Source organism: Stegodyphus dumicola, chromosome 1 (assembly GCF_044657685.1).
Source record: "Stegodyphus dumicola isolate Sdum_Otavi_A_Nest chromosome 1, ASM4465768v1".
Lineage (NCBI taxonomy): Eukaryota > Metazoa > Arthropoda > Arachnida > Araneae > Eresidae > Stegodyphus > Stegodyphus dumicola.
In genome coordinates this window covers 111794196-111820693 of record NC_140768.1, presented here as the reverse complement: position 1 = coordinate 111820693, position 26498 = coordinate 111794196, and the positions used below count along the sequence as shown (strand labels likewise).

Genomic DNA, 26498 nt, shown 5'->3' with positions numbered 1-26498 from the left:
TTACAGTAGAATCTCTCTTAGCTGGAATAGGACCTCATGGATTCTAAATAAGAGATTTTTCCAGATAATTGAATATATATTTTTACATTTGTTTGTGATACAATCTATAGAAAGTGCTGCATGTGAATCTTTTTTTTTTTTTTTTTTTAATCTGTTGGCCACAATAAAATAAATATTATCAAAAATCATGTGGATTATTTAAAATTAAAACACATGTATATGGTTTTATGGTACTTCTTTGTTATAGGAGCCCCTAACCATGTATAGTGATTTTAGATTTGCATCAAGATCTCAGCTATAGTTTTGCCAAGCTCATAAAGCGCGAATGTAAAAATAAGCAACACAATATATAAAATAACAATAATATTCACAGGTTGTTTCCTAAGAATACTTTAAGAATCCTTATCCTTATTATTATTATTTTATCGCATGCATTGTTCCAGTCAACTGCAGCATTTTGACACATATTAAGCTGCTTGTTACACTATTTCATAGACATCAACGCCTCTGCCCAAGAATACGTAAGTCTAATAGCAATGATGAATGATAGTCTGGAACTGCTGAATCAGTTTCCAACATGGAGGCTCTTTTTCTTTTTGCAGTTTTTAACATTGTGCCTCCAAATGTCATTAACATGAAGTTTCATGTTGTGGCTATTTTAGCATACTTCTCTGATAAACAACGTCTTTCTTGAAAAAATGATATGGCATCCACCTCATTGCTTGGTAAAGCAAAGATTGTTAACCTCATATTCACAAAAATATATTAAATAAATATATTATGCATAATTATAAAATAAATATATTTTTTAATAAACAATGCGAAATTGAAAACCTCATCAAAAATGAATACGGTACAAAGTCCGAGATCCGGACTCATCGGGACTTCTGTGATTCCGAATTTGGGATTTTTCCGGATGTTAGATCATCAGTTTAAATCTAGCAAAATGGCATGTAGAAATTACAAAATTAAAAATGTGAAATCGGGATTTATGAAATAATGAGACATTTATGATCAAAATCATAAATGTTTCAAAATTACGAAAAAATGTATCAAAATTTACAAAAAAGAGCTTAATATTTATTTGTTTACTTATTAAACGTTTCTTTCAATGTAAGTTGTTTAAGTTGCTTCGTTTTTTGTGCTAATACTTTCTCATAAATTCTGCAGACAGACATAATTTCTTGTTTAGTTACATTGCTGAAGTCCTGTAATTGCTGTGTCAAGAATTCTGACTAACTTGCCATTCGAAATTTTTTCATTTTCAGTAAACTCTCTGTCACTTTCTTCACTATCGGTAGCGGTATTTTCTGGATCTAGAACCATACTACAGATTTTGCCATCCATTAATTGATTGATGATTGAGGAGCATTGTCATCTCAATAAAAAGCTTCTTTTATATCATCTCCATTTATTACCTGTTCTCCACATTTCTTTACAAAATCCTTTAATTCAGAAATTTCACCTTTGGTTTGCGATATCCGAAAACCTTTAAAATTTGCTGCTATGATCATAAAATTTAGCTATCATTCACTATACATATTTCACTATGTATCATGAGATTGATGTATAAAGACAAGTTGCTCCATTAAATTTTATCATGCTTCTATTATGCTGTGAGACAATTAAGCCTGAACTGTATTAATTTAGCTATTTATTATACTTATGTCTATTTTTTGCACATGCTGAAGGATTATCTGAGTCCTGAATAAATAAATTCCCACATATACTTAAGGCTTATTGAGGGCTGGTGCTAGACATCTTATCGCCTGAAGCAGCCTCCTGTGGGTCCTAAATTCTGCTATCAAGTGCCTCCCTTTGTCATTCCGGATATTGGACATCTGGATCTTGAACTTTATACTGTGATATAAGAACACACACACACACCAAAATCAAAAATGCAACACATTGTTAATATACGATTACATGGTGAGGTATAAAAACATGCAGCCAGATTTTGGTGAGATATCTCGGTTGATTGCCAATTCAATATCAGGACCTGCTAGAACAAAGAAGAACCTATTTTATATTTCAGGAAACAAAATTAAATAATGATTTAAAATTATCATATGTGATATGTGGGCTTGAAAGTTATAAATTTTTTCGAATGTCTATTTCATATTTAAATATTATAAAATTCTCTCTGTAATTTTAAATATTTGCTGTGTGAATGTTTGTAGCAATGTATTTGCCATTTGCAAAGGCATTTTATAGAATGCCAAAAATTGGCTAATGGAACATGAAATGATCAATATTTCAAGCATTTTCTAGGCATTATGTAGAATTAAGACAACAATAACACGCCGAATAAATACTAATTCAGAAGTCAAACAACAAAAATCAGCGTTAATTTACAAAACTTTCACAGGACTAGTTTCGATGGTTTTACCGAACCATCATCTTCAGCTGCAAAACCGCAAATGAACAAGATAGGAAATAATGTTTAGATAAGATAAGAAAGCCTGGACAAGAATAAGCAAGTGGCGCCATCTGTTGGCGAAACCAGAACTAAAACATAATTTCTCTAAAAGCCGAAGGCAAATTTGGATTGGAATTAGGATCGTTAACTAGAACAGAAAGATTTTTATGAATGTGAAATGCCTCTAGAAAATCCAGTTCTCCAATGGAAGATGTTTTTTGAATAATTTTGGCAGCAGAAAAATTGAAAGTGTGATTTTCGGACCAACAATGTTGAGCAACAGAAGACTTCTGTGTTTCCTTTTTTCTAACATATGCCTCATGTTCTTTGACGCGAAATTTTAAGGCTCTCTTAGTTTGGCCAATGTAAATTAAACCGCACTGGCAAGGAATCCTATAAATACCCCAGGAATTCATATCCGGAATGGGGTCCTTGAGTATAGAAGTTGGAATTTTATTGATGGGAGAGTAAACAACCCGAAAGTTAAATTTCTGCAAAATATGTGCAACTTTATAGCTAATTGATGGAAAGAAGGGAATGACAACAGAATTTTTATAATCTCCTAAAATAAGAGTGTGGCTTTTAGTGTGTTGAGATGAGAATTTTTTAACTGCTTGATTAATAATGTTGGGTGAAAAGCCCCTGTCAATAGCTATTGTTTTTAAATAATTTAGTTCTTCATCAAGGGCTAGTTTGGAGGAGCAAACTTGAAGAGCACGGAAAACATAGGAATAAAATGAAGCTAACTTTTGTTTAGTCGGATGACATGATTTAAAGTGTGGTGGAAGGCAAACCGATGAAGGTTTACGGTAAACTGTAGTACTGAAGTTGGATGTGTTACGTGTGACCAGAATGTCGAGAAACGGAAGAGAATTGCAAGTCTCAAGTTCAAAAGTGAACTGAATAGCAGGATCAATAGAATTCATTGTTGAAAGAACTCTATTTAAATCATCTTTATTACCTTCAAACAGGGTAAAAGTATCGTCTACGTAGCGGAACCATGCCGGGAAGTTTAAAGTTTCAAACAATTTTGATTCATAATAATGCATGTAGATATCAGCCAGGATGGGACTGAGGGGGCTTCCCATGGCTAATCCCTCAGTTTGCTTGTAATATTTATTTTGGAAAACAAAATGTGTTTGTTTCAAACAGAGTTGGGTGAGAGAAATTAGCTCATCAATTTCGATGCAAGAGAAATGAAATTCGCGAAGTCTGGTTTCTAGACATCTTAATGCACCCTCCACTGGGACATTGGTGAATAATGATTTTACATCAAAAGAAACCATGAGTAAATTACGAGGAGAAATGTTTTTAACCTTTTTTACAAACTCTATTGAATTTTTTATGGTGTAAATGTTATTGTCTAATAGAGTGGAAAATCTAGAAACTAAATATTTAGCTAATGGATACGAGGCAGTACCTAAATTTGATACAATAGGGCGGAAAGGAATACCACTTTTATGAATTTTGGGAAGAGCATATAATCTGGCACAATTCGCAACAGATGGGATAAGCGAATGTTTTAAGTTGCTTGAAATGATTTGCGAAGATTTGATCGCAGTTTTTATTTTGGATAAGTCCGAAGGTGAAGGATCTTTAGGGATCGGATTATATGGTCCTTCGTTTAAGAGTTTAGTGACACCATCGATGTAAGTGTTCTTATCCATGACGACTATCTGGCCACCTTTGTCGGCCTTTGAAATGACAATATCCGGGTTAGAATGAATCTCGCGCATTGTAGCTCTTTCTCTCGCAGTCAGATTTGGTTTCAAAGGTTTAAACCTTTGAAACCAAATCTGACTGCGAGAGAAAGAGCTACAATGCGCGAGATTCATTCTAACCCGGATATTGTCATTTCAAAGGCCGACAAAGGTGGCCAGATAGTCGTCATGGATAAGAACACTTACATCGATGGTGTCACTAAACTCTTAAACGAAGGACCATATAATCCGATCCCTAAAGATCCTTCACCTTCGGACTTATCCAAAATAAAAACTGCGATCAAATCTTCGCAAATCATTTCAAGCAACTTAAAACATTCGCTTATTCCATCTGTTGCGAATTGTGCCAGATTATATGCTCTTCCCAAAATTCATAAAAGTGGTATTCCTTTCCGCCCTATTGTATCAAATTTAGGTACTGCCTCGTATCCATTAGCTAAATATTTAGTTTCTAGATTTTCCACTCTATTAGACAATAACATTTACACCATAAAAAATTCAATAGAGTTTGTAAAAAAAGGTTAAAAACATTTCTCCTCGTAATTTACTCATGGTTTCTTTTGATGTAAAATCATTATTCACCAATGTCCCAGTGGAGGGTGCATTAAGATGTCTAGAAACCAGACTTCGCGAATTTCATTTCTCTTGCATCGAAATTGATGAGCTAATTTCTCTCACCCAACTCTGTTTGAAACAAACACATTTTGTTTTCCAAAATAAATATTACAAGCAAACTGAGGGATTAGCCATGGGAAGCCCCCTCAGTCCCATCCTGGCTGATATCTACATGCATTATTATGAATCAAAATTGTTTGAAACTTTAAACTTCCCGGCATGGTTCCGCTACGTAGACGATACTTTTACCCTGTTTGAAGGTAATAAAGATGATTTAAATAGAGTTCTTTCAACAATGAATTCTATTGATCCTGCTATTCAGTTCACTTTTGAACTTGAGACTTGCAATTCTCTTCCGTTTCTCGACATTCTGGTCACACGTAACACATCCAACTTCAGTACTACAGTTTACCGTAAACCTTCATCGGTTTGCCTTCCACCACACTTTAAATCATGTCATCCGACTAAACAAAAGTTAGCTTCATTTTATTCCTATGTTTTCCGTGCTCTTCAAGTTTGCTCCTCCAAACTAGCCCTTGATGAAGAACTAAATTATTTAAAAGCAATAGCTATTGACAGGGGCTTTTCACCCAACATTATTAATCAAGCAGTTAAAAAATTCTCATCTCAACACACTAAAAGCCACACTCTTATTTTAGGAGATTATAAAAATTCTGTTGTCATTCCCTTCTTTCCATCAATTAGCTATAAAGTTGCACATATTTTGCAGAAATTTAACTTTCGGGTTGTTTACTCTCCCATCAATAAAATTCCAACTTCTATACTCAAGGACCCCATTCCGGATATGAATTCCTGGGGTATTTATAGGATTCCTTGCCAGTGCGGTTTAATTTACATTGGCCAAACTAAGAGAGCCTTAAAATTTCGCGTCAAAGAACATGAGGCATATGTTAGAAAAAAGGAAACACAGAAGTCTTCTGTTGCTCAACATTGTTGGTCCGAAAATCACACTTTCAATTTTTCTGCTGCCAAAATTATTCAAAAAACATCTTCCATTGGAGAACTGGATTTTCTAGAGGCATTTCACATTCATAAAAATCTTTCTGTTCTAGTTAACGATCCTAATTCCAATCCAAATTTGCCTTCGGCTTTTAGAGAAATTATGTTTTAGTTCTGGTTTCGCCAACAGATGGCGCCACTTGCTTATTCTTGTCCAGGCTTTCTTATCTTATCTAAACATTATTTCCTATCTTGTTCATTTGCGGTTTTGCAGCTGAAGATGATGGTTCGGTAAAACCATCGAAACTAGTCCTGTGAAAGTTTTGTAAATTAACGCTGATTTTTGTTGTTTGACTTCTGAATTAGTATTATGTAGAATGTCAAATGACAAGCCAGCAAAGAATGAAATAATTTTTTTAAAAAAAAGGGGGGAAATGAAAATGAATTTAAGGGGAGGGAACCTCTTCCTCTTTGGGAACTACTGTGAGAGTTCCTGTTCCAGACATCGACAAAGGACAAGGGGATTCATACAATGCAGATGAACCCCTAGCAGCCTGGTATTGTTATTTGAACATACATGCTTTAGATTGTGGTGACTAAAAATAATAGACCTCTCACAGTTATGGTTACAGTGAAAAAATTTCAAAATTTTCTTTTGGCAGTACCCAATTTTTCATGCACAAATTAATCAGCATACTGAAAAATCATAAATGGAATTGGAATGATACATATATGATGAAAATTACAGGCATAAAATATTTTCAAAGACCAGCACTGTAAAGCACCAATGACAACACAGAGGAGAGGAAAAAACTTTTATTGGAATGGCAAGTTTTCAACTTACCCATCTTTGCAGACGATAATGCATTGCATGCAGGAGATCATTGACAACAATGATGAACGTAACAATGCAAGAAGAAACTAGCATCAAGTTTTATGGCATCTTTCAATTCTGACAAATTTCATGGATTTAATGTGTACACATGAGATTTCAGATAAACCCAGAAACAGAAATCCATAGTAATGCGGTCAGGGAATCATAGTGGCTATAAAACTGCAAAGTTACGGTAGATGACTCCATCTCCAAAGTGTTGTTGCAGCACTTGCCTAATACATCTGGCTACGTGTAGAGGAGCACCATCTTGCATCCATACAATGCCATTAATGATATTACAATGCCAAGCACTACCAATGGAGCACATTTTCATAACTGTGGAAATGATCTCTTTGAAGAAGTATGGATCAAGAATGAATATTCTTGCAATGCTACAGCACACAGTCACTTTAGCTTTGTGTAAAGGCATTGGTGCTACATCGTGAAGATTTTCATCAGCCCAGTGAATGCAACTCTTAGAATTTATATAACCAGTTAAGGAAAAATGCACCTTATCCAGTTACAATATCCACAGCAGCCATCTGCTATTTTCATAATATCTGATGAGGGAAAAATTCACGAAATTGAAATGCTGTTGCTTGTCTCCAGGTTGCAACATCTGCACACGCTGAAATTGATAAGGGAACGTTTGCAGAACCGAACATGGAAGTCCAAACTGTGGGCAACTTTTCTTGCAGTAATCATATTATACACTTCCTTAACAACTTAACAACAGGAACATGTAATCATCCAGATCATGGTCTACCACATATGCATGCACTTTCTTCACTTTTTTTGCCAAATCATGTACATGGACCTCATCATAGCTAATGATTTTGCTGTTTAACTTGCACAGCTTTGGCAGCATTTTCCCATTCGGATAAAACAGCTTTATCAGTTCACCTCATTGTTTCTGTATAAGTATCATCTTCATTTGAACATCTAATTGAAAAAACAGTCTTTCCACACTGCTTCTTAAAGATTTTCCACAAGTAATACTTTGCACATGATGTTCTGTGATAGGTGCTTTTACTGTGTATCCTTGTAAATTATGCTAAGTATATCATTGCACCTCCTCTCTGCATTGTCATCAGTCCTTTATAATGCTCTTCTTTGCGGATATTTTACACTGGTAATTTTCATCATGTCTTAACTGTTCCCATGCCATTTATTGTTTTTCGGTACACTGATCATTTTGCGCAGGAAAAATGTCAGTGTTGCCATTTGAAAATTTTGAAATGCTTTCACTGTAGCAATAACCATGAGAGCTCTATTGTTTTAAATCCTTATATTCTTGAGTGCCTATCTTCAAATAAGAATATCTGAAATTCTATTTTGATTAGTTGAGGGGAAAGGTAGCTAGGGGTTCATATATCAAGGAAGTTTTTTTTATGTCCACCGTGTATATTGGCTTTTGTAATGAGTGTGATAGAGGACAGTTTTGAAAGACTTGGAATTTCTGAAGGAATTTTAAAACAGCTGTTTGCAAGATTGCAATTCTTTTTAACCCCTAAGAATTTGCTTAGAAATGAAGATATTCCTAACTATGAAATTCCTATCTAGTCAGTTACAGTTACTCAGTTCAGTAGAAGTGACCAAAAATTTGTCAAGTGTATTTATAAAGCAAAGGGCCAAGATATGAAATGTCTTCGCATGAAAAAACAAAGAAGTGTAATTCAAAAATGTCGTTCTAACTTATCATGTTGCATTAAGTATATTATTTTAATTTATTTTTTATATGAAAATTTCGTTTTCTTTAATAAGAAAGGCATAAATTTTCTTTTTTACACTTTTCACTTTTCTTTATACATTTTGAATAAAAGTTTTTTAATGGCATTCTTTAATTATTCTTTCAAAATAACATTTTTTGTTTTTGTGATATGGATGTCTTTTAAATAATAGCCTTATCATGATCTTTTTCCATACTTCGCTTAAATAGCTTTTATCATTCTATAGCATGCTTAAAGAAGTTATATAATAAATCTCATAGTTCATACTTTGCCTAAAAATTCCAGGAATTCTGTGCAATGCCAGTGTTTAATACATTGCAGGTAATATCTGCAATAAAGCTACCTATAACATTATTTACTGACACAGATGAATACTTATTGACAAGTGTGATAATAGTCTAATATTGTTCATAAGCATCCTTCCATTTAACTCTTTTGTTTTATGTATTGTCTTCATATTTATCGTCGCCTGCCTGCTCATCGCTGTTTTTGTTTTCAGTATATGTCTAGATTATTTCATCATCATCTTGAGAAAATGTTACAGGAGCAGAATTGTCTAGATCCATCCAAGTTTGTACTTCTTCTTCACTAGTGTTAACCTTCGCCAAACATGTAGTTAAATCTAAGATTTTTTTAAAGACAACAGAATTTTTCTCAATCATCTTGTCCTGTATGAACATAATCACAAGCTTATACCAGTAGTGACATAATGTTCTTGACATCTTTCAGCATAAAGTGTTTTTGAAAATCATGGTACTTCATGGAGATTACTTTCATCGATACATAAAAAGGTATCAGTTATTCATCTTTATAATTCTAGATAATTTCTTGGTTCATTGGTTTGAATGAGGCTTTCTGTGTTGGGTGGCAGAAACATAACACAAATGTTTTCCACATTTAAATCTTCAGATTTTTAGCCCATTGCATTTTATCTTATGTGTCTGAATTTTGGATTTAAATTTAGACTTAAAGTTGCCATTATTTTGATATTACTGGATAACTGGGTATTAAGAGATTTTATTGTATTTTGAAACTTATTAAATTGCTGCTGTTGGTATTTGATTATTTTTTTTTAACTTAGAAGTTTTGCTTCTTTTTGCTTACAGTCTTAGAAGCACTCTATAGTATTCTCAATAATTTTCATTAAATGTATTACTATATTATATGTGACTTAATATTAATGTTTAAATGTTATGTTTTATTAATGTTTAAACAAAATTACAGTTGTTTTGAATGGAAATAAATTATTTTTACCATTACAACATGAAAAATGTATGCTTCTTGCCTCACCCTATACTTAACCAGCTTCTTTGACTCATTCTTATCTAGGACAGTGTTTATTAATTAAAAAAATAAAAGCAATAAGCAAAATTTGATTTCTTTTAGGCATTGATTTAAATATAAAAAATTGCCTAATTTTTTATATTTTTTATTGTACACATTATTTAAGTATTTATTAGCTATACTTTATTAATTATACTTGAGTATGGATTTTCCAGTTTCATTTTGTAGCAGTATGCAGAAAAAGGAAAGAATATAAAATGTAAACAAATAGTATTTGTGCTAGTATTTTTGATATTATACATTTTTGGAATTTTTTTCATTTAAGTAGGTGGGTTATCTTATGGCAAGGAGCACCACAAATTCTTCTTCCTGATAAATCACATTGTTTCAGTGTTGAATTTGAATGCATTAACTTTTTAACAGAGTAAGTACTTCATATTGTAAAATAAAATGCAGTCACAGTTAAGCATGAGTGTAATGCATTATTAATAAAGTTATGTGCATTGCATATAGTTTTGCGTTTATGGTTATATGTTGAAATTTTTAATGTGCATTGCTAACTATTAAAATTGTTACACCATGAAGGTGGCATGTAGCAAATGTCAAATTTTCATGAAAAGTACCACATGCTAAGATATGCAAATGAATGCATACAAAGCAGGTATGAATAATGCCATCTACAGTGTGTATAAATGGGAAAATTGCCCAACAAGTTTCTTATTTAGAAATAGCATTTGAATGATGATTGTTTGTTTAAAACCCTATTTGGCCTCATTTAAAAAGGGATATCTGCTACCAGCATGTAGCAGAATTTAACTGTATGCAGTTATCATTTCCTGAATCCTGAAACTGTTGCTTAGGATCTTCTGACTATCAGGCAAATATGGAATTACTTGGTCCAGGAAATGCAATATAAAATTCCAGTAGTCCAATCCATTAATGCCTAAGAGGGCAGGCATATTGCCCTGTTGGCTTTGCAGGTTCATGCTATAAAGTCGCATGCCCTAAGTCAAGAACTTGTCTAAGGATGACAAGTGACTGTATGAAGAGTGAAATGCACCTGCAGCATCCTAGATTGTCAGCCAATCATTATTATGACTTCCCTTTAGACTACAGTAGGAACAAGCATATCTACAGTGGTGCAATGAATGATGACACTGGACACAAGAGTGGCAATATGTTGTCTTTTCAGACAAATCCAAGTTCTGTCTACAGCATCATGATGGAAGTATCTGTGTGTGGAGGTACTGAATAGAAGAAATATTGCCAGTTTGCATTCACCATCGTCATTTAAGTCCAGCACTTGGTATGCTGGTATGGAATAGCATTGAGTACACATCCAAATCACTTGTTGTTTGTGTAACTGATAACATAAACAGCCGTTGTTACCTTTTTGATGTATTAAATTTTGATGCCTGTGCCTGTGACCTATCTTTAAGGCCTGCATGATATCATTTTTCAACAAGGTAAATATGTAACCACATGTTACCCATGCTGTTCAGAATGCGCTCGCTAGCATATTTTCTAAATCTCTCATCCACTGTGAACATCTGGTCATGGGTTGCCAAGAGACCTTGCACGCCAACACTTGATACAACTACATTTGATTAATTCTAATGGAGTTGAATTTACATGGAATGAAGTGTCCATATCTATCATCCAAGCCCAGTTCAATGTAGACAGCCATTGTTGTTGCCAAAGGTAACATCTCTCTGTTTCTGCACTCTGTATTCCCCAAACCGTGTGCAAATTTAACCATGTCTTCTTTCCATTATGCTGCACACATGATGCATAAGATTCTGCTCTTTGCTTTCCCTCCTCTTGTAGCAATTTTAATGACTAGCAGTATATTTAGAATGTTTACATGTGTATCTTGAAATGTAAAATTTAAAAGTAATATTTTATAGAGTAATCAGCCGGTACAATAATTCTTGTAAAGAAGGTGATAATTTTGCTACCCTTTTTGTTATTTTAAAATTTCCTTTGGAAATGTGAGTATATTGAACATAAATCATTTTTATGGATTATTTATTCATAGCTAACAAAATAAAGTGAATTCTAAAATATTTCATGAGTAGACAAAAAACATTTAATTATAGTTTTCGTATTAGTGATTTTTTTGGTTAGTTTATTATTGTTTCTGGGTGTTAAGTTTTGCAAATAACATGGGAAAATAGAAAGAAATTACAAGATTGCTTTGAGCGATGCAAATTGTAGAGAAACATACAACACACCTAACTGCAGCTTTGAATTATTCTGCATTCAAAAATAATTGTTTAGGTTATTTAATTATGACAAAACATACTAGAGCTGTTTGCTTATGGAGAGAGATTTTTTATGAAGTACTTTGTAAGGGATGCATTACGTATTTACATTATGTATGAAGAAAAATACAAAAACCTCATGTAACCAGATTATCAAATGCTTTCAGAATAGAACTCATGCCAAACTACTAGTATTTCTGAGTTTTAGTCACTCTTTCATCAGTTGGCTACAGAGAAATATATGGGTAATGTCATAGAATATATGCATACATTCCACTTATATGTGCAATTTTTGGATTTGTTATTTTAAGTAAAACATTGTTTCACCACTCAGTTTTTTTTATTCAAAATGTTGTACTTTATATTTGCATTTCAGATTAGAAATCACTATTTTAAACTGTTGTCCAGGGATTTTGAATGCATGTACTAAATTTTAGTATTTATTAATGCTTATTAATTGTAACTGCATTGTGTAATTGCTTATATTTTGCAGCTATTACAGAATTGAATTTCATCACAGTCATTTACAGTATTACAGTGAAATTGATGGTATTATTTTATATGGTGAAGATAGAATCCCTCCTTCTTTACCTAATTATTGTCTTGCACCTAAAAATTTTCTTTATCCAAAAGATGCCTTTAAGCATGTGAATAACAGTACATGCAATCAAAGGAATGAAAATGGTCCTGATGGTAAAACAAAGTTTTCTGCATATTTTGAAACTCTTCCAGTAAGTTTACATTCTTTAAAGTCTTTAAAATGTAAAAACTTTTGTTACTAATTTAAATTTCTAAAAATTGTTTCACGTTTCTTTTAGAAAGAAGTAATGCATTTAATCCTTGGCCTCTTAGATTTCAAAACTCTCTGTATTGCAGCTCAAGTCTCCCGGTATGTACTTACTTTAGTATTGTGGAATATCTGGTGTAACAAAAGTTTTCCACCAAAAAAAAGTTCTTAATAAAGGGAAAAAAAAAAAAAAAAAAACACAAAATCAGCTCCTTTAGTGTGAGCAGCTCCTTTAGTGCTCCTTTAGTGGCTTTTTAGATTCAAAACTTTCTGTATTGCAGCTCAAGTCTCCCGGTATGTACTTACTTTAGTATTGTGGAATATCTGGTGTAACAAAAGTTTTCCACCAAAAAAAGTTCTTAATAAAGGAAAAAAAAAAAAAAAAACACAAAAGCGGCTCCTTTAGTGTGAGTAGAAATCACACCCAAATCTATGATTTTCTGCCAACATTTTGGTAGTTGGTAACTTAGAAACTGGTAACCCAGAAAACTTAGTGGCTCTAAAAACAAGACTACCCTCATTCTGGACGTACTGTGCAGAATAGAAGATAGCACCAGCAAAATAAAGCTACAGATGTGAAAAAAGGTATAAATCCAAAGGAGCGATTTTTGGGGCTATATGGTGGGTGTGGCAAAAGATCCCATTCGAGTGTGTATAGAGTCCAGCCGGTGAATGCAGATACATGTGGTCTTGTATTATCTTGATGGAACATGACCTTTTCTGTTCCAGAACTCAGTTCGACATTTTTTCTTCATAGTACCATCAACATAGACTAGCATCTTTCTCTACACTTTACTGTTGAGGGTTTTACCTCTTTCCAGATACTGTTTGTGGATAATACCATGGCAATCTAACCAGATACAAAGCATGATGATTTTGTTAGTCAAATTATGCTTTGCGATGCTGTTAGCGAGCTGGTCAGGCACAAAGCAGCCCCCTCTATGGCCTGTGTTGTTGAAGTAAATCCACTTTTTATCACAAGTGACGATCCGGTCCAGAATTTTGCCCTTGCATTGATATTTGAGCAGAGTAGTGCAGGCCCAAACACATCTGTTCTTATCTGCTTGAGTTAGCACATGCGGGGACCCAGTGATTGAACCGATATGTCAAGTTTTATGCAATGTGTAGTGCGATTAATGTACATAGTACTAACGTCTAACTCCTTAGCAAGCTCTTGAGTGGTTGCATACTGATCTTCTTCCCCAATTTCACATAGGCGGGCCTCATAAACATCAGTAGGCCAGCCAGAGCTCTTTGCTTCTTGAATGTCGTAGTCCTTGTTTTCGATCTTTCAGTACCAAACTTTTACATTGTCATATGGTACAACATTAGTACTTAAAACTGTACATGATTTGATGTCATTCTATAACTAATTTTTTGCGATGGAAGTGGGAGTAAATGATGGTTCTAATCTGGTAACATGACATTTCATTTCAGACACCTTGTACTTAATGATATTTTTTTGCAAATTTCACAACAGTGTTCTATAGTGAGTCTCTTTCTTTCAAAAGCCAGAAATCATTTGAAAAAATATGATTAAACATGGTAACGCAAACTCTTTACGTACACAATATTTGCGGTGGTGGGAAACTTTCATTGATTCGTTTCTTCCAATTTTTCTGTGCTTCAGGGCACGAAATGGGATTCAAAGCATCAAATATAACAGCCTATAGCTGTGCAGTCATAATATATATATAATGTTTAATATTCTCATTGCCATAACCTTCTGCAAAGCTGGCTTTGTGTAAATCTTTGATTTCTTTTCTTTTAAAGCAGAAAATCAGAGATTTGCACAAGTTCAACATCATTGCAGTTTGTTAACATTGCACATATTAAACAATATGTATAATATATTCATTATGTATAAAATAGTTATTATTTTCAGGAAGCTTTATGTATCATTAGTTTTGCTGTCATCTACTTAGATATCGCATCAAAATTTATGTTTGGTGCTGTTAACAGAAAAGTACCAATTTTTCTGTCAGTATTTTACATTTATCTTTTTCTTCAATTGATATGTAAGCACTTTATTAGGTTTAAATAAAAATGAATAATTTTGTTCTTTACATACGTGCTTTTGTTTTGCTTGTATTTCTAATCAAAACATAATAAATATGTAAAGGATAAAGGCACATATATGACTAAGTAAATTTATTCAGAGAGATTTATATGCTGAGGAGCGATCGCACATAAAAATTAAAGTTATCTGTAAAGTCGTACTTCTAGACATGAAATTAAACAAACTCTTAATTAACCTTTTCAGTCTTTACTGAACAATGAATGGAATTAATGTCTGTCTCTAACTGATTTCTTCTAGTGTCTTCTTAACAGTGAGCCCATTATGCCAGGTCCAGAAATATCTTCTGTTGTACCTGAAAGTCAACTAAAAAAGTTGATTTTACTGTTATGTTGCACTACAAGAGCAGAAAAAAGTCCTTTTATTCTTAATAAAATTATCGTGGACTGCAGAACCCTTTGCTCACTTTGTGTTGTTCTGAAAATGTCCCTCGACTTTGATGCAAGAACACTTGGCATATCTGACAAGTGTCCCTTTCTGATGGATGAAACAATTCTTATATATTTGGACCACTCATAGAATTGCTTTAAGATGTATATTTATATATTTGTAATCAGATTTTTAGAGTAAGAGCAATCATACTTTCAAAATAATAGCAATCATGCTTTTAAAAAACATACTTTATCAGTAATCATAGTTTTGAAAATGTGATTCACAATCCAAGTACCACTGTACACTATATTCTAATTTTACTTTCCATCATTACTAGTTCAGTTTTTTTTTATACAGTACAAAGTCTGTAATCCGGACTCGTGGGGACTTCAGCGATTCCGGATTAAAGGTTTTTCCAAATTATAGATCATCAATTTAAATCTGGTAAGATGGCATGCAAAAATTATGCAGTTAAAAATATGAAACCATAATTTATGAAATAAAGAGCAATTATGATCTAAAGGGTATCAAAATTTACAAAAAAAGCTGAATATTTATTTGTTTACTTTATTAAACATTTCTTTCAATGTAAGTTGTTTAAGTTGCTTTATTTTTTATGCTAAACGTGCATGCGTAAAGCATACAAAAAAAAGTGTATGCTAAACGCGCATGCGTAAAGCATAGAAAAAAAAGTGTTTGGCTTTGAGGTCCGGATTATAGATCATTCTGGATAATGGACGTCTGGATTACAGACTTTATACTGTGTAGAACTTCACTACTGATGTTATTGAACTTGCTATTAGAGCTTGTACATTCAAAAGATGTAATCAGGCTCAGTCTGGGACAAGTAGGCAATCACCATGTAGCTATATAATTATCTTTCTAATAGATGGCAATTAATAGTTAATGAAAATTTTAATTAAAGTTAATTAAAGAACAATTTCCTCTTATGTGCATAAAAGCATTACCTTGGAAAATGTGTTATTTTTCTTTTCCCTTATAAAACTAGGAAAGTGTTTTCCATAAACAGTAATTGTCCAAAACTCTAGACTGTCTTAATCAAGTCTTAAATGTAATCAGAAGTTGTAATGCTTTAAATTAAGAAAATTTTGTGTGCTTTTTCTCTTATTGAATGAATACAAGCAAATGAACATTAAGCATCTGGATTTGATTCCGAGTTGAACCTGTGAGCTGCACATAGGATTTTTAGCCCAAAGGGCGTTAGCCCAGAAGGGCTATTAATTTTGTTTTTGCATTTTGCATCAAAACTTTAAATGTCCATTTCACTTTTCAAATTGTTGCCACCAAATATTATTGCCCTGTGTTATATTTAAAGAAATTAAATAATGAAGAATCTGCATAAATGTATATATGTTTCTCACATTGTGGTAAAACAACAGTATTTAGAGCCATCAAATTTTGAATAATGCAATCCTCCACTGAATATGGAAGCCCTAATTTGGAATTTGTTTTATTATCGATTTCATATTTTGTAACACTAACAAATTTTTTATTAACAGACTCCAACATTTCAAAGTGAGCAATGGCAACGCTGTATCGGAAATTCTAAAGATATCCTCATTTAAAAATTATTTTGTGATATTGCTGTTGAATTAAATTCTATAGTTTAAGTTCGATAACATGACATTTAATAAGTAAAGGTAATACAAAGCATTAAAAAAAATTGTCCCTTTGGGTGTAATGCAAAATCTGAAAGCTTTCAGATTTATTATTATTATTATTATTATTTTTCCCTCCCTATGTATAATGTTAAGTGTAACCAATTTGTTGTAAAACTTTTGAAGAATAGACCATCTTCCAAGGCAAAAAATGAGGACAACCTAATTTAATTAGCAACTTTTCTCCTTTACTATTTACTTGTATTCTTTTTTTTTAAAAAAAAATTCATTTGGTAGATGTATTCTCTAATTTTTTCTATTATATGTGTATATTCAATGGGTAGGTTAAATTATTTGATTATGGCCAAGCATGTGAGAGTATCTATTTAAGAGGAAGATGCTCTCTTGGAGGGCTTTCTATGAAAAACTGTCATGTATTCATGTTATAGATGGAAAAGCCACAAAAACTGTAGGCAGCCACATCAAACTGCCAGCATTCAGAGGTCTTAACTACTCAGCTGCTGATGAATGATGAAACTTCAGAAATACTGTATTTTCATGTAATGAGGAATGGGAAAAGTGTAGAAGCAAAATATTTTTGATTATTGTGTGGGTTTATATTCATATTGGTAGTTTTCCTGTTAAAACATGCTACTTAGCCCTTCTTTTTGTTTTGCTATATTTTCTTTTCACCAGCTGTTGCCAGTTTGGTTTAGTTTTGGCGATAATTGTCTTGCTAAACATTGCTTGCACAACTGCATATTTTTCATTTAATTTTTTTTTTTTTTTTTTTTGGAATGAATTTTACAACTTTGGATTTGTCAAGAGGTGAACAAGCAGCTGTCCTTTTCCTTCACACACACACACACACAAATAAATAAATAAATAAATAAATAAATAAAAATAAACAAATAAATAAATAAAAAAATAATAATTAATAAATAAATAAGTTTGAAAAAATTAATAAATAAAAACTTCAGCTAACTATTTTATGAAATTAAAATGTGACTGGAAACTGTTGTTGCTACACAGCCTTCATTCCGGACAGAAATCTAAGCGTTCCAGACATAAATCTGGTTTGTTGGACCATGCATCACTTTTATTATTGCTAATTTATATATGTGTGATGTCAGGTGTGAACATCTGCTGAATTCTGCGAACCAAAGCTTGTTTCAAAGGAGTCACAATATAACAGTTGATTGGAAATAATTACACGAGGAGATGTACACCCACTTCCTTATTATCCTGTCATAAAATTAATGAACACTAATTTTTAGAAATTAATAAAAGCTTATTCACAAAGTAATGTAGATTATGTGCTTCTTTGGAGTGGATTTTTGTAAGATTTTATCATGAAATTTGAGAATGTTTATGGCTGTTCCCAATTATTTTGTATTATCTAGCTAAAGGCGAAGGTGAAAAAATAAGTCAAAATGTGCCAAAATTGAGCTGAAAATTCATAGTATAGCTTTAATGGAAAAGTATACTAATATCCAACTTAATATGTTTAACACATATAATTTTAAAGTAAGTTATGACAGGTATAACAATTTAAAAGTGTTTTCTGATAAGCACGATTGGATAATTTCAAAAATGGTGACTAGAAATATATTTTATTGAAAAGTGTATAAAAATTGTTATATTAAAAATAATTACACTGCATAATATTATATTTTAAATGTATATTTTGAATTGCTTTAAACATAATTGTGCTAAATTTTAATCAAATATTTTTGTGTTTTGTGTAAAATGCAGATGTGATTTGCTTTTTGTATTATGCATTAGAAATTATATTTTGTACTGTGTATTTTTTTTAACGAATTTGGATATGGTAGTTTTCTTTTGATAAATCAGATTTTGCAATCTGAATAATTTTACTGTTATTAAAAAATATAATATATCCTGTGCTTTGAAATATCATAAAATATTAGGGAATTAAAAAGCAGAAAAGATTTAAATTACTTTAATTTTCTAATACTAAATGCTCATAATCATTTCTATCATTTTGACATTGAATATATTGCGAAATTCAATTTGTTTCAATTTAGAAAACATGTGGTTTTAATGGAAATATTTTGCCTGCAAGCAACATTCCATTTACGCTTTTTATGCATTTTATGCATTTTAAATTAATTTTCATACTTATTCATATTTAAAGATTTTTACAATGCAGAATTTCAATTGAAATTTGAATTTATAATTTAAGATTATAATTTGATTTTAAAATTTAATATCTCTAATATAAATTTTTCTTCTATTGCAGCTTATTTCGCACAGAGTGCTATGACCCTATAGTTTGTAAAGAAATAAATTTGAACCTTTATTGGCATTTGGTAAGTTGCCTTTAAAAATTATATGTAATTCAAAATCAGTACAGAAATTGCTATTTCACTTTTATCATTAATGCTTAAAGATTTTAGCTAAAAACTGTACTTCATCTGAACTTCCTGGGATTGATTTCAATATTTCTCAACTGATATGATGACCTGTTGTTAATTTGAAATTTTATAGTAATTGTTGTTACTGAATTAAATTACTAGGTTTTGATAAGAAAATTGCTAAAGGATTATGAATTAACCAAGAAACAAATCATTTGATAGTAAAAAGAAGGGGGCTGTTTGACCATACAGATTTAAATAATCTTCAAAAGCAAATGTGTATGGCATCAAAGATGTCTGAAGCAAGTCATAGATAACCAGTAGGAGAAACTTGTTTTTCATCTCTAAATAAGGTCAGAATAGTTATAATCATATAATTTTATCAATGAATGTATATGAGCCTTTTAGTAGCCTGAATCCATATAATGGTTTTGAAAGGGTTATGTGCAGCAGAAAAGAATCCTTGATAATGCTGATCAAGGAATGCAAATTATTTGTTAGAGTAGAGTAGAAGTATATTTGTGCGTTTTAAAAGATATCTTTTAAAACGTACAGCAGGGCCCTGCTAAAAATGCCCCGTAGAAACCCATAAAATTTTTTTACGGGGAATTGGCCTACGGGTACCCGTACAACTGTACGGGTACCGTAGGCCAAATCCCCGTAAAAACTCATAGAAAGAAACCCGTACGGTTGTACGGGTACCCGTAGGCCAAATAACCGTAAAAACCCATAACAAGAAACACGTACGTTTGTACGGGTACCCGTAGTCCAAATTCCCTTAAAAACCCATAAAAAGAAACCCGTACGATTGTACGGGTACCCATAGGCCGAATACCCGTAAAAACCCATAGAAAGAAACCTGCACGGCTGTATAGGTACCTGTAGGCCAAAAACTGTAGGCACTATAAACAAAATCCCAGTAAAAACCCATAGCCAAAAATCAAAACTTAATATGCATATCCATTGGCCAAATTTCCATTAAAAAAAATGGATATTCCGTAGGTCTATGCCTTGTAAAAACCAGTAAACAAAAGCATGTACACCTATACAGGCACCCATACACCAAATCCTGTAAAAACCACTACACAAAAATACACAGACCCATAAAGGTACCTCTTGGAAAAATCGCTGCACAAAACAGTAAACAAAAACCCATAAACAGAACCAATAGCATTATACCATAGTGGAGTATCCATACATAGAAATCGTACATAGAACGGGTATCCGTATACAGAATCCCTATAAAAAACAATACATAAAAATAGAAATGTAAATCAAATTTCCATAAAAACATAAACCAGCAGAAGTACATAATTAGCACTGATGAAATGTACAGAACTAAATTGCGGAGAAAGCATGTAAAGTAATTTTAAATAAAACTCAATGCGAATAAATAAAAATTTTAAAATATCTAGAAGCCTACGAGCCCGTCCTTCTTAATGCACGTCAATATCTATAAACATATTACAAAATATTTGTATCAATTCTCTTTACAAAATTTTAAACTACCTTTATATAATTCTGAAAATAAAATGAATAGAAAGATAATAACCAAAGTCATGATTCACAACCATCGAATGATATATGTACATATATATGTGTAAGAAAAATAAGGAATATGCAAAAGATTAAATTAGCAGCGTAAAATTAATTTTCCTTCTCTGTTCTAAAAACAGTAATCTTTCTGCACTGCATCATTTCGAGATTAATTCATGTCATATGACTCTTACATAATTTGATGTTGTAAAAGAAACTAAAACTCAAACAGCCAATAGTAATTTTACAGCAGTATTAACTATCAAGTATGAGTAAAAATGCATCGAGAACCAAAATTAACTCGGTCTGAATTAAGATTTCACCCTTAACATAACGCATTTGCTTTCTACGCTTTGTATTAGCTGGATTGCAGTCTGACTGCTCCTTGTTTCTTACTACACATTTATCAAAAATGTTAATTTTTGGAATAGGCATAAATAATGTGCCAACTTGTTTGTGGCTGCAACATATTTGCTGAAAGAAAAGTTGAATTATATCTACCTTGACTGCCAAATTTCTTATTCATTGTGGATTGGAGTTTCAACATCTCTAAGCCATCAAAATTCTTGCTGTTCATTACGGATTCAACTTCTTGTATTCGACTACAGAATCTATTACATATATATATAATATCATTTCATTTGATGGTTGCGAATCATTACTTTGACTGTATATGTATTATTTATTTCATTATAAATATATACATATAATACTGTACCTCACTGCATATATTTGTATTTCAGTTCTTTAATTGGGAAATTAAACAATTGTATTTAATCACATCAGCTTGTTTAACAATTTGATACCTAATGAGAAATGTATTGCCAAAGGATGGTACTTTCTAGCATCTGCTTAAATTTTAAGTTACCTACAATGCACTAAACCAAATTAAAAAACAAAATTTGAAGAAACCCAAATTTTCAGGAAAAGAAACATTATTAACAAGCAAGCAAAAAGAATACGGGACTTGCAAATTAGAAACTTAACATAGAGTTCAAATTTAGCATACTTGCTATCCCCTTAAAGCTCGCTTACCAATGATAGTAACATCCTGCAGCTTATTATGACATGCATACACATAGATGTTTTGCGTGGAAGAAAGGATGAATCCAAGAATATAATGTAGTGAAGAAATAATAATATACAAACACTGTGTCGACCCCTTATTACAATACTTTGAATGTTACCTGTATCTCTCAAAAGATAAATGAAACATGAAGATAACATATAATAAACTTAATAGTACCCAAAATACAATAAATTATATTGTAACAAAATATATTTTAAAAAATTTACAAGTTTCAACAAATACCAATTCTCAATGCACAGTTTGGGAATTAAGAAAATATCTCATAGCATATAATGTTTTATTCCGTATCTCACTTTTAGTGCTATATAATCTTCCACAGATTTTACATAAATAAAATCTATAACATAATGGGTATTTATAGTATATGTAGTTCTTGATGTAAAAAAGATCAACTTTCGTACTGTAAAAATTCCATCTATGTGAATAAGTATGAATATACTCATATACACATAATTATACTAAATAACTAATTTAATGAAACTAAATTCCTATAGAAAAATGGGGAAAGTGTAGAATCGCCCACTGCTTGGCATGTTTTTAAAAATTGCACATACTCAGTATCCATGTACACATCGACCTATTTTCACTTAAAAAAAACATCTCAGAATTGCACAAAAATGCCATTGTGCACTCCTTTGACTTTATTCATGTACACATTTACCTATTTTTACTTAAAAAGTCAAATGAAAATTGACAAAAATCCAATTCCTTTTACTTTTGTGCCAAATAAATAAGTGGGCGATTCTGCACTTTACCTGAAAAAATATATAAAAATACCATTTATCTATATATATTAATAATTTATTATTACACAAGGTTTTTCATATATCATCTCGAACATAAATTTAATTAAAGTGATGCATTATTGGAATAAATTTGAGTCAGTGTTTTAGGTGCAAGTTATTTAGATTTCTATTGTAGAAAGAATACTTGAAATAATGTATGGAAATATTATTTTGAACCATAAAAATTCTCAATAGTAAAATTTAAAGTACTGAAAAGGTAGCTGTTGTTTTTGACAGTAGATTATATAATATAAAAATACCTCATGCTGAGCATTTTCTGAAATTACAATGCCAAATGAAATTGATATAGTGCAGTATTTAGCAATAATAACTTTTTGTAAACAAATGTAGCTATATTCGCTTAATTGTAATGACAGTAATTTTAACTGCATTTGTATAAGGCTGTACAGAAGATTTATTTATATGGGTTTTCATCCGCAGAGAACAACCGGATTCCCTGTGGAAGTGCTTCCGAAAATAATGTTTAAATATTACTCTAACTATATTTGAAAGCAATGCTATAACAGTGCCCTTATAAGACTCATGATCCGAAAAGCTTTGGTTTTAAATGTCTCGTAAAAACTTTCAATTACTTCTGCAAAATTCATTTAAGTCCTGTTATTTAATTATTGTCCTGACAAATGTGCCATTATCAGAGGTGGTCATTTAAGAAAATAACCACTATATGAGGTTTCAACTTAATGTAATTTTTTTCAAATAAATAATTCACTTTTTATACTCCCAAGACTAGTACATTTTATATTACATAAATCTTATTCACAAATCTATTTCAAAAGCAATTTATGAAAAACACATTTGAAATTTTCTTCATCAAACTAATAATAATGAAAATTAAAGTATGCATAAAAATGATTATATGTGTTTTAACAAAATATCAAAAAATATTTAATGTAAAAATGTGGTTCTAGTCTCATACTTGTAAAGAAAAATAGACCAAAAAGAAAAAACAATGTAAGCTACTATAATCATCTAAATTTTCACATAATTTTAGTAGTGGAGAAAAGATTCCTTAAGCGTGTATGTCTTGTCTATCCCATTCAATAAGTAATAAACACATTAAATACCTCAATGTTTATTTCATTAATAAAACTTACCTTTTTTGCTCACGAAATATAATTAGTACATTTTTTAAAACATAAAAAAACATTCTTTTTGCTCGGCCACATCACATTAGTCGAAAAATTCAAAATTGAATCATGCAAGATCATTTTTAAGTAAGGTATGCTCAAATTTATTAGTACATAATATTCAAATGATAAAGCATCTACATGAACAAGCTTTAAAAATGTATTTCTAAACTGTAATCAAAAAAATAAATTTTCCAAAATACAGTTTCAGTAGAATGCAAAAACTACATTTCTGCATCTGCACACTGAAACAAATTATCAAGTCTGAAATTATCACTTTTCAGTCTTTAAGCACATTGTTTTTCAGGATAAAAGTAAACATGGAAAATCAATTTCACGCTCAGAAACTCCATTTCACAACTAGTCAGTTATCAGCAATGTTCTCTCGAACATTAGACACGATTACACGTGCATGGCTTTAGTGGTATATTCATAGTCAGTGCTGGTATTTTATTATTTATTACTAATTTCTAAACAGTAAAACATAGTAAAATTTGTAATACAGTAAATCCTAGTAAATAATATATTGCATTACTACAACCACGAAGAAAATAACACCACCATCGCACAACAATAACTAGAGCGGCGCCATATTGCTTGTTTGGGAAACTTCTGAGAGTGGGGGAGGGAGGGGGAATTTTTTTCTTCATGTCAGCGTTAACAGAGAGAAAAGTTTTGCGATTGTGAATGAACTTGTTCGCGTTAAAGAGATGTTGGTTGATACCGGTGTTTATTTGTAATATCAGAAATGTAAGTGCTTATGTGTGTGTATTCAGAGAACCAACTCGTAGCAAAAACCACCTCCCTAAGACGACCACCTCTGAAAGAAACCAGTATTTCTGAAAACATAAGTATACTTTGGTACTGAATATTCCCTCTGTAAGGCGACCATTCACAAAGAAAATTCAGCAAGTGTGTCTGGTAGCCTTAGAGAGTTTCCGTAGATGCAATCTCCCTAAGACGACCACCTTTAAAAGATAAACATATCTCTGAGAACGTGAGTATCTATTGGTATTGAGCATCACCTCTCTAAGGCGACCACTTGCAAAGATGAATTTTTATTTGTGGCTGGTCACCTTGGAGAGACCTCGTTGTGTGTGGTGTATATGATTAACTGTTATTGTTTCCGAAAAAAAAATTTAAAATCAAATAAATAAGCATATTTAGTAAAAATCCTCTCTAAAACGACCACCTGCATTTCCAGGTTACTCTGGTGGTCTTAAAGAGATCATATTTTCATTCTGTTAATTTTATTGTTTACAAGAAGTATATTAACGTCACATAAAAAAATAGCATAAACCCATATAAACCAACAGATTTATTATTATATTGATACCAGTAAGAAAACCAGTAAAAGTCAATATAAACCTATACAAACCAGTACAAAGTTCTGCCATTGGAAAAAAAAAAAAAAAAAAATGTTGGTTGTATGGGTGTCAATTGATTTCAGTAATAAAAACCCACAGAGATCAATAGAAACCAGTAAAAGTCAATAGAGACCATCAAAAATTCTATAGGTACCAGTAGAAAGTTTTACTGGTTTCTATGGGTCATTTTGAAACCAGTAAAAAAAACCCACAGAGACCAACAGAAACCAGTAAAAGTCAATAGAAACCCATAAAATCTTATGGGTACCCATAAAAAGTTTTACTGGTTTCTATGGGGCATTTTTAGTAGGGATGTTTTGCTTTCTTAGTCCCATGGGGCTTTTGTGACCAAGAAAGAAATGCATCTTGTTTTGGCATGTAACAGAAATTTTGTCAAACATTTGTAACATTACATCAAAACCAGATATGGCAACTTTATGAAAATTTTTAAATAATTAGAGGAAATAATTTTTGGAGTGTACTTCAAAACTTTGTTGAATTATTCTTATAAGCAGCATAATTACATGCTGCAATATATGTTCAAATTAAAAGCCTTTTTAAAATGTTTCAACTAAATCGTCACTGTATTTTCTTTGCCAAAACAGCAAAATTCTGTTGCTATTACAAATTATAAATGATCATAGTAAATTTTTAGAAGTGAAATCTAACTATGTTAAGTGTCTGCTTCTGCTAAATTACAATCTGTGGATGATTCAAAATTTGAAATATTATTGTAAATGACTTTTGGAGAATGATCTTATTCATGGATTACGATGAAGGCTGAGAAACAATTTTATTACTAACAATCAATGACTTTTATGCTGTGAAACTTGCAACATTTGCCTACTATTTTCATCATTCAGAAGTTGTTTATCATTGTATGGATTTTGTGCACATACAAAGGGGGAAAAATTTAGAAGCTATTTGCAGGGTTCGTACGGTTCTTAAAAGTCCTTAGATTTTTTGGAATCGATTTTGGTCCTTAAAAGTCTTTAATTTTGACCAAACTAAGCAGAAGGTCCTTAATTTTAATCATCTGAAATTTCTGTCTGTTTTTACGGCTGCCATTTTGAGTGTGAATTAGCATTTTGGAGGAAAAATTTTGGATATTCACTGACATATATGGTTAACTTTTGAATGGGTTATAATTTGTTTCTGTTTCTAATATAAATTATGGAATACTCCTGTTTCTAAGCAAAAAGTGAAACATAAGCATTTCAAAATTCATTTTTTCTAATAAAGATCTTTTAAACAAATTTTTGCTTTTGGGGATGTGAATTCTTTTATTAAACGGTTCTAAATTTGGCGACTTATCAACATTTTGGCAATTTTACGATCAGTTTCTATAGAAAATTCTTAATTCCGAGATCTGAGAATTTTTTGAAGATTTTTTTTAAAACATCGTAACATTAATAAATTTCATTAAAATAATGGTAATGTATTGAAATTATATTTAAAAAATAACATTAAAA

At 31.6% G+C, this 26498-nt stretch overlaps 1 protein-coding gene across 7 annotated transcripts in view; it reads left to right on the top strand.

The window, feature by feature from the left end:
- Fbxl4 (F box and leucine-rich-repeat gene 4) overlaps window positions 1-26498 on the top strand; it is a 123767-nt gene that overhangs the window by 31702 nt on the left and 65567 nt on the right. For 4 of the 7 annotated variants that reach the window (XM_085819433.1, XM_085819458.1, XM_085819468.1 and 1 more), the window contains 4 exons: window positions 9929-10027; window positions 12361-12598; window positions 12686-12756; window positions 18986-19055. In XM_085819433.1, coding sequence (XP_085675559.1) covers window positions 9929-10027; window positions 12361-12598; window positions 12686-12756; window positions 18986-19055 — 478 coding nt within the window. The remainder of the gene's footprint in view (window positions 1-9928; window positions 10028-12360; window positions 12599-12685; window positions 12757-18985; window positions 19056-26498) is intronic. The other 3 variants (XM_085819437.1, XM_085819473.1, XM_085819444.1) reach the window with 2 other exon arrangements.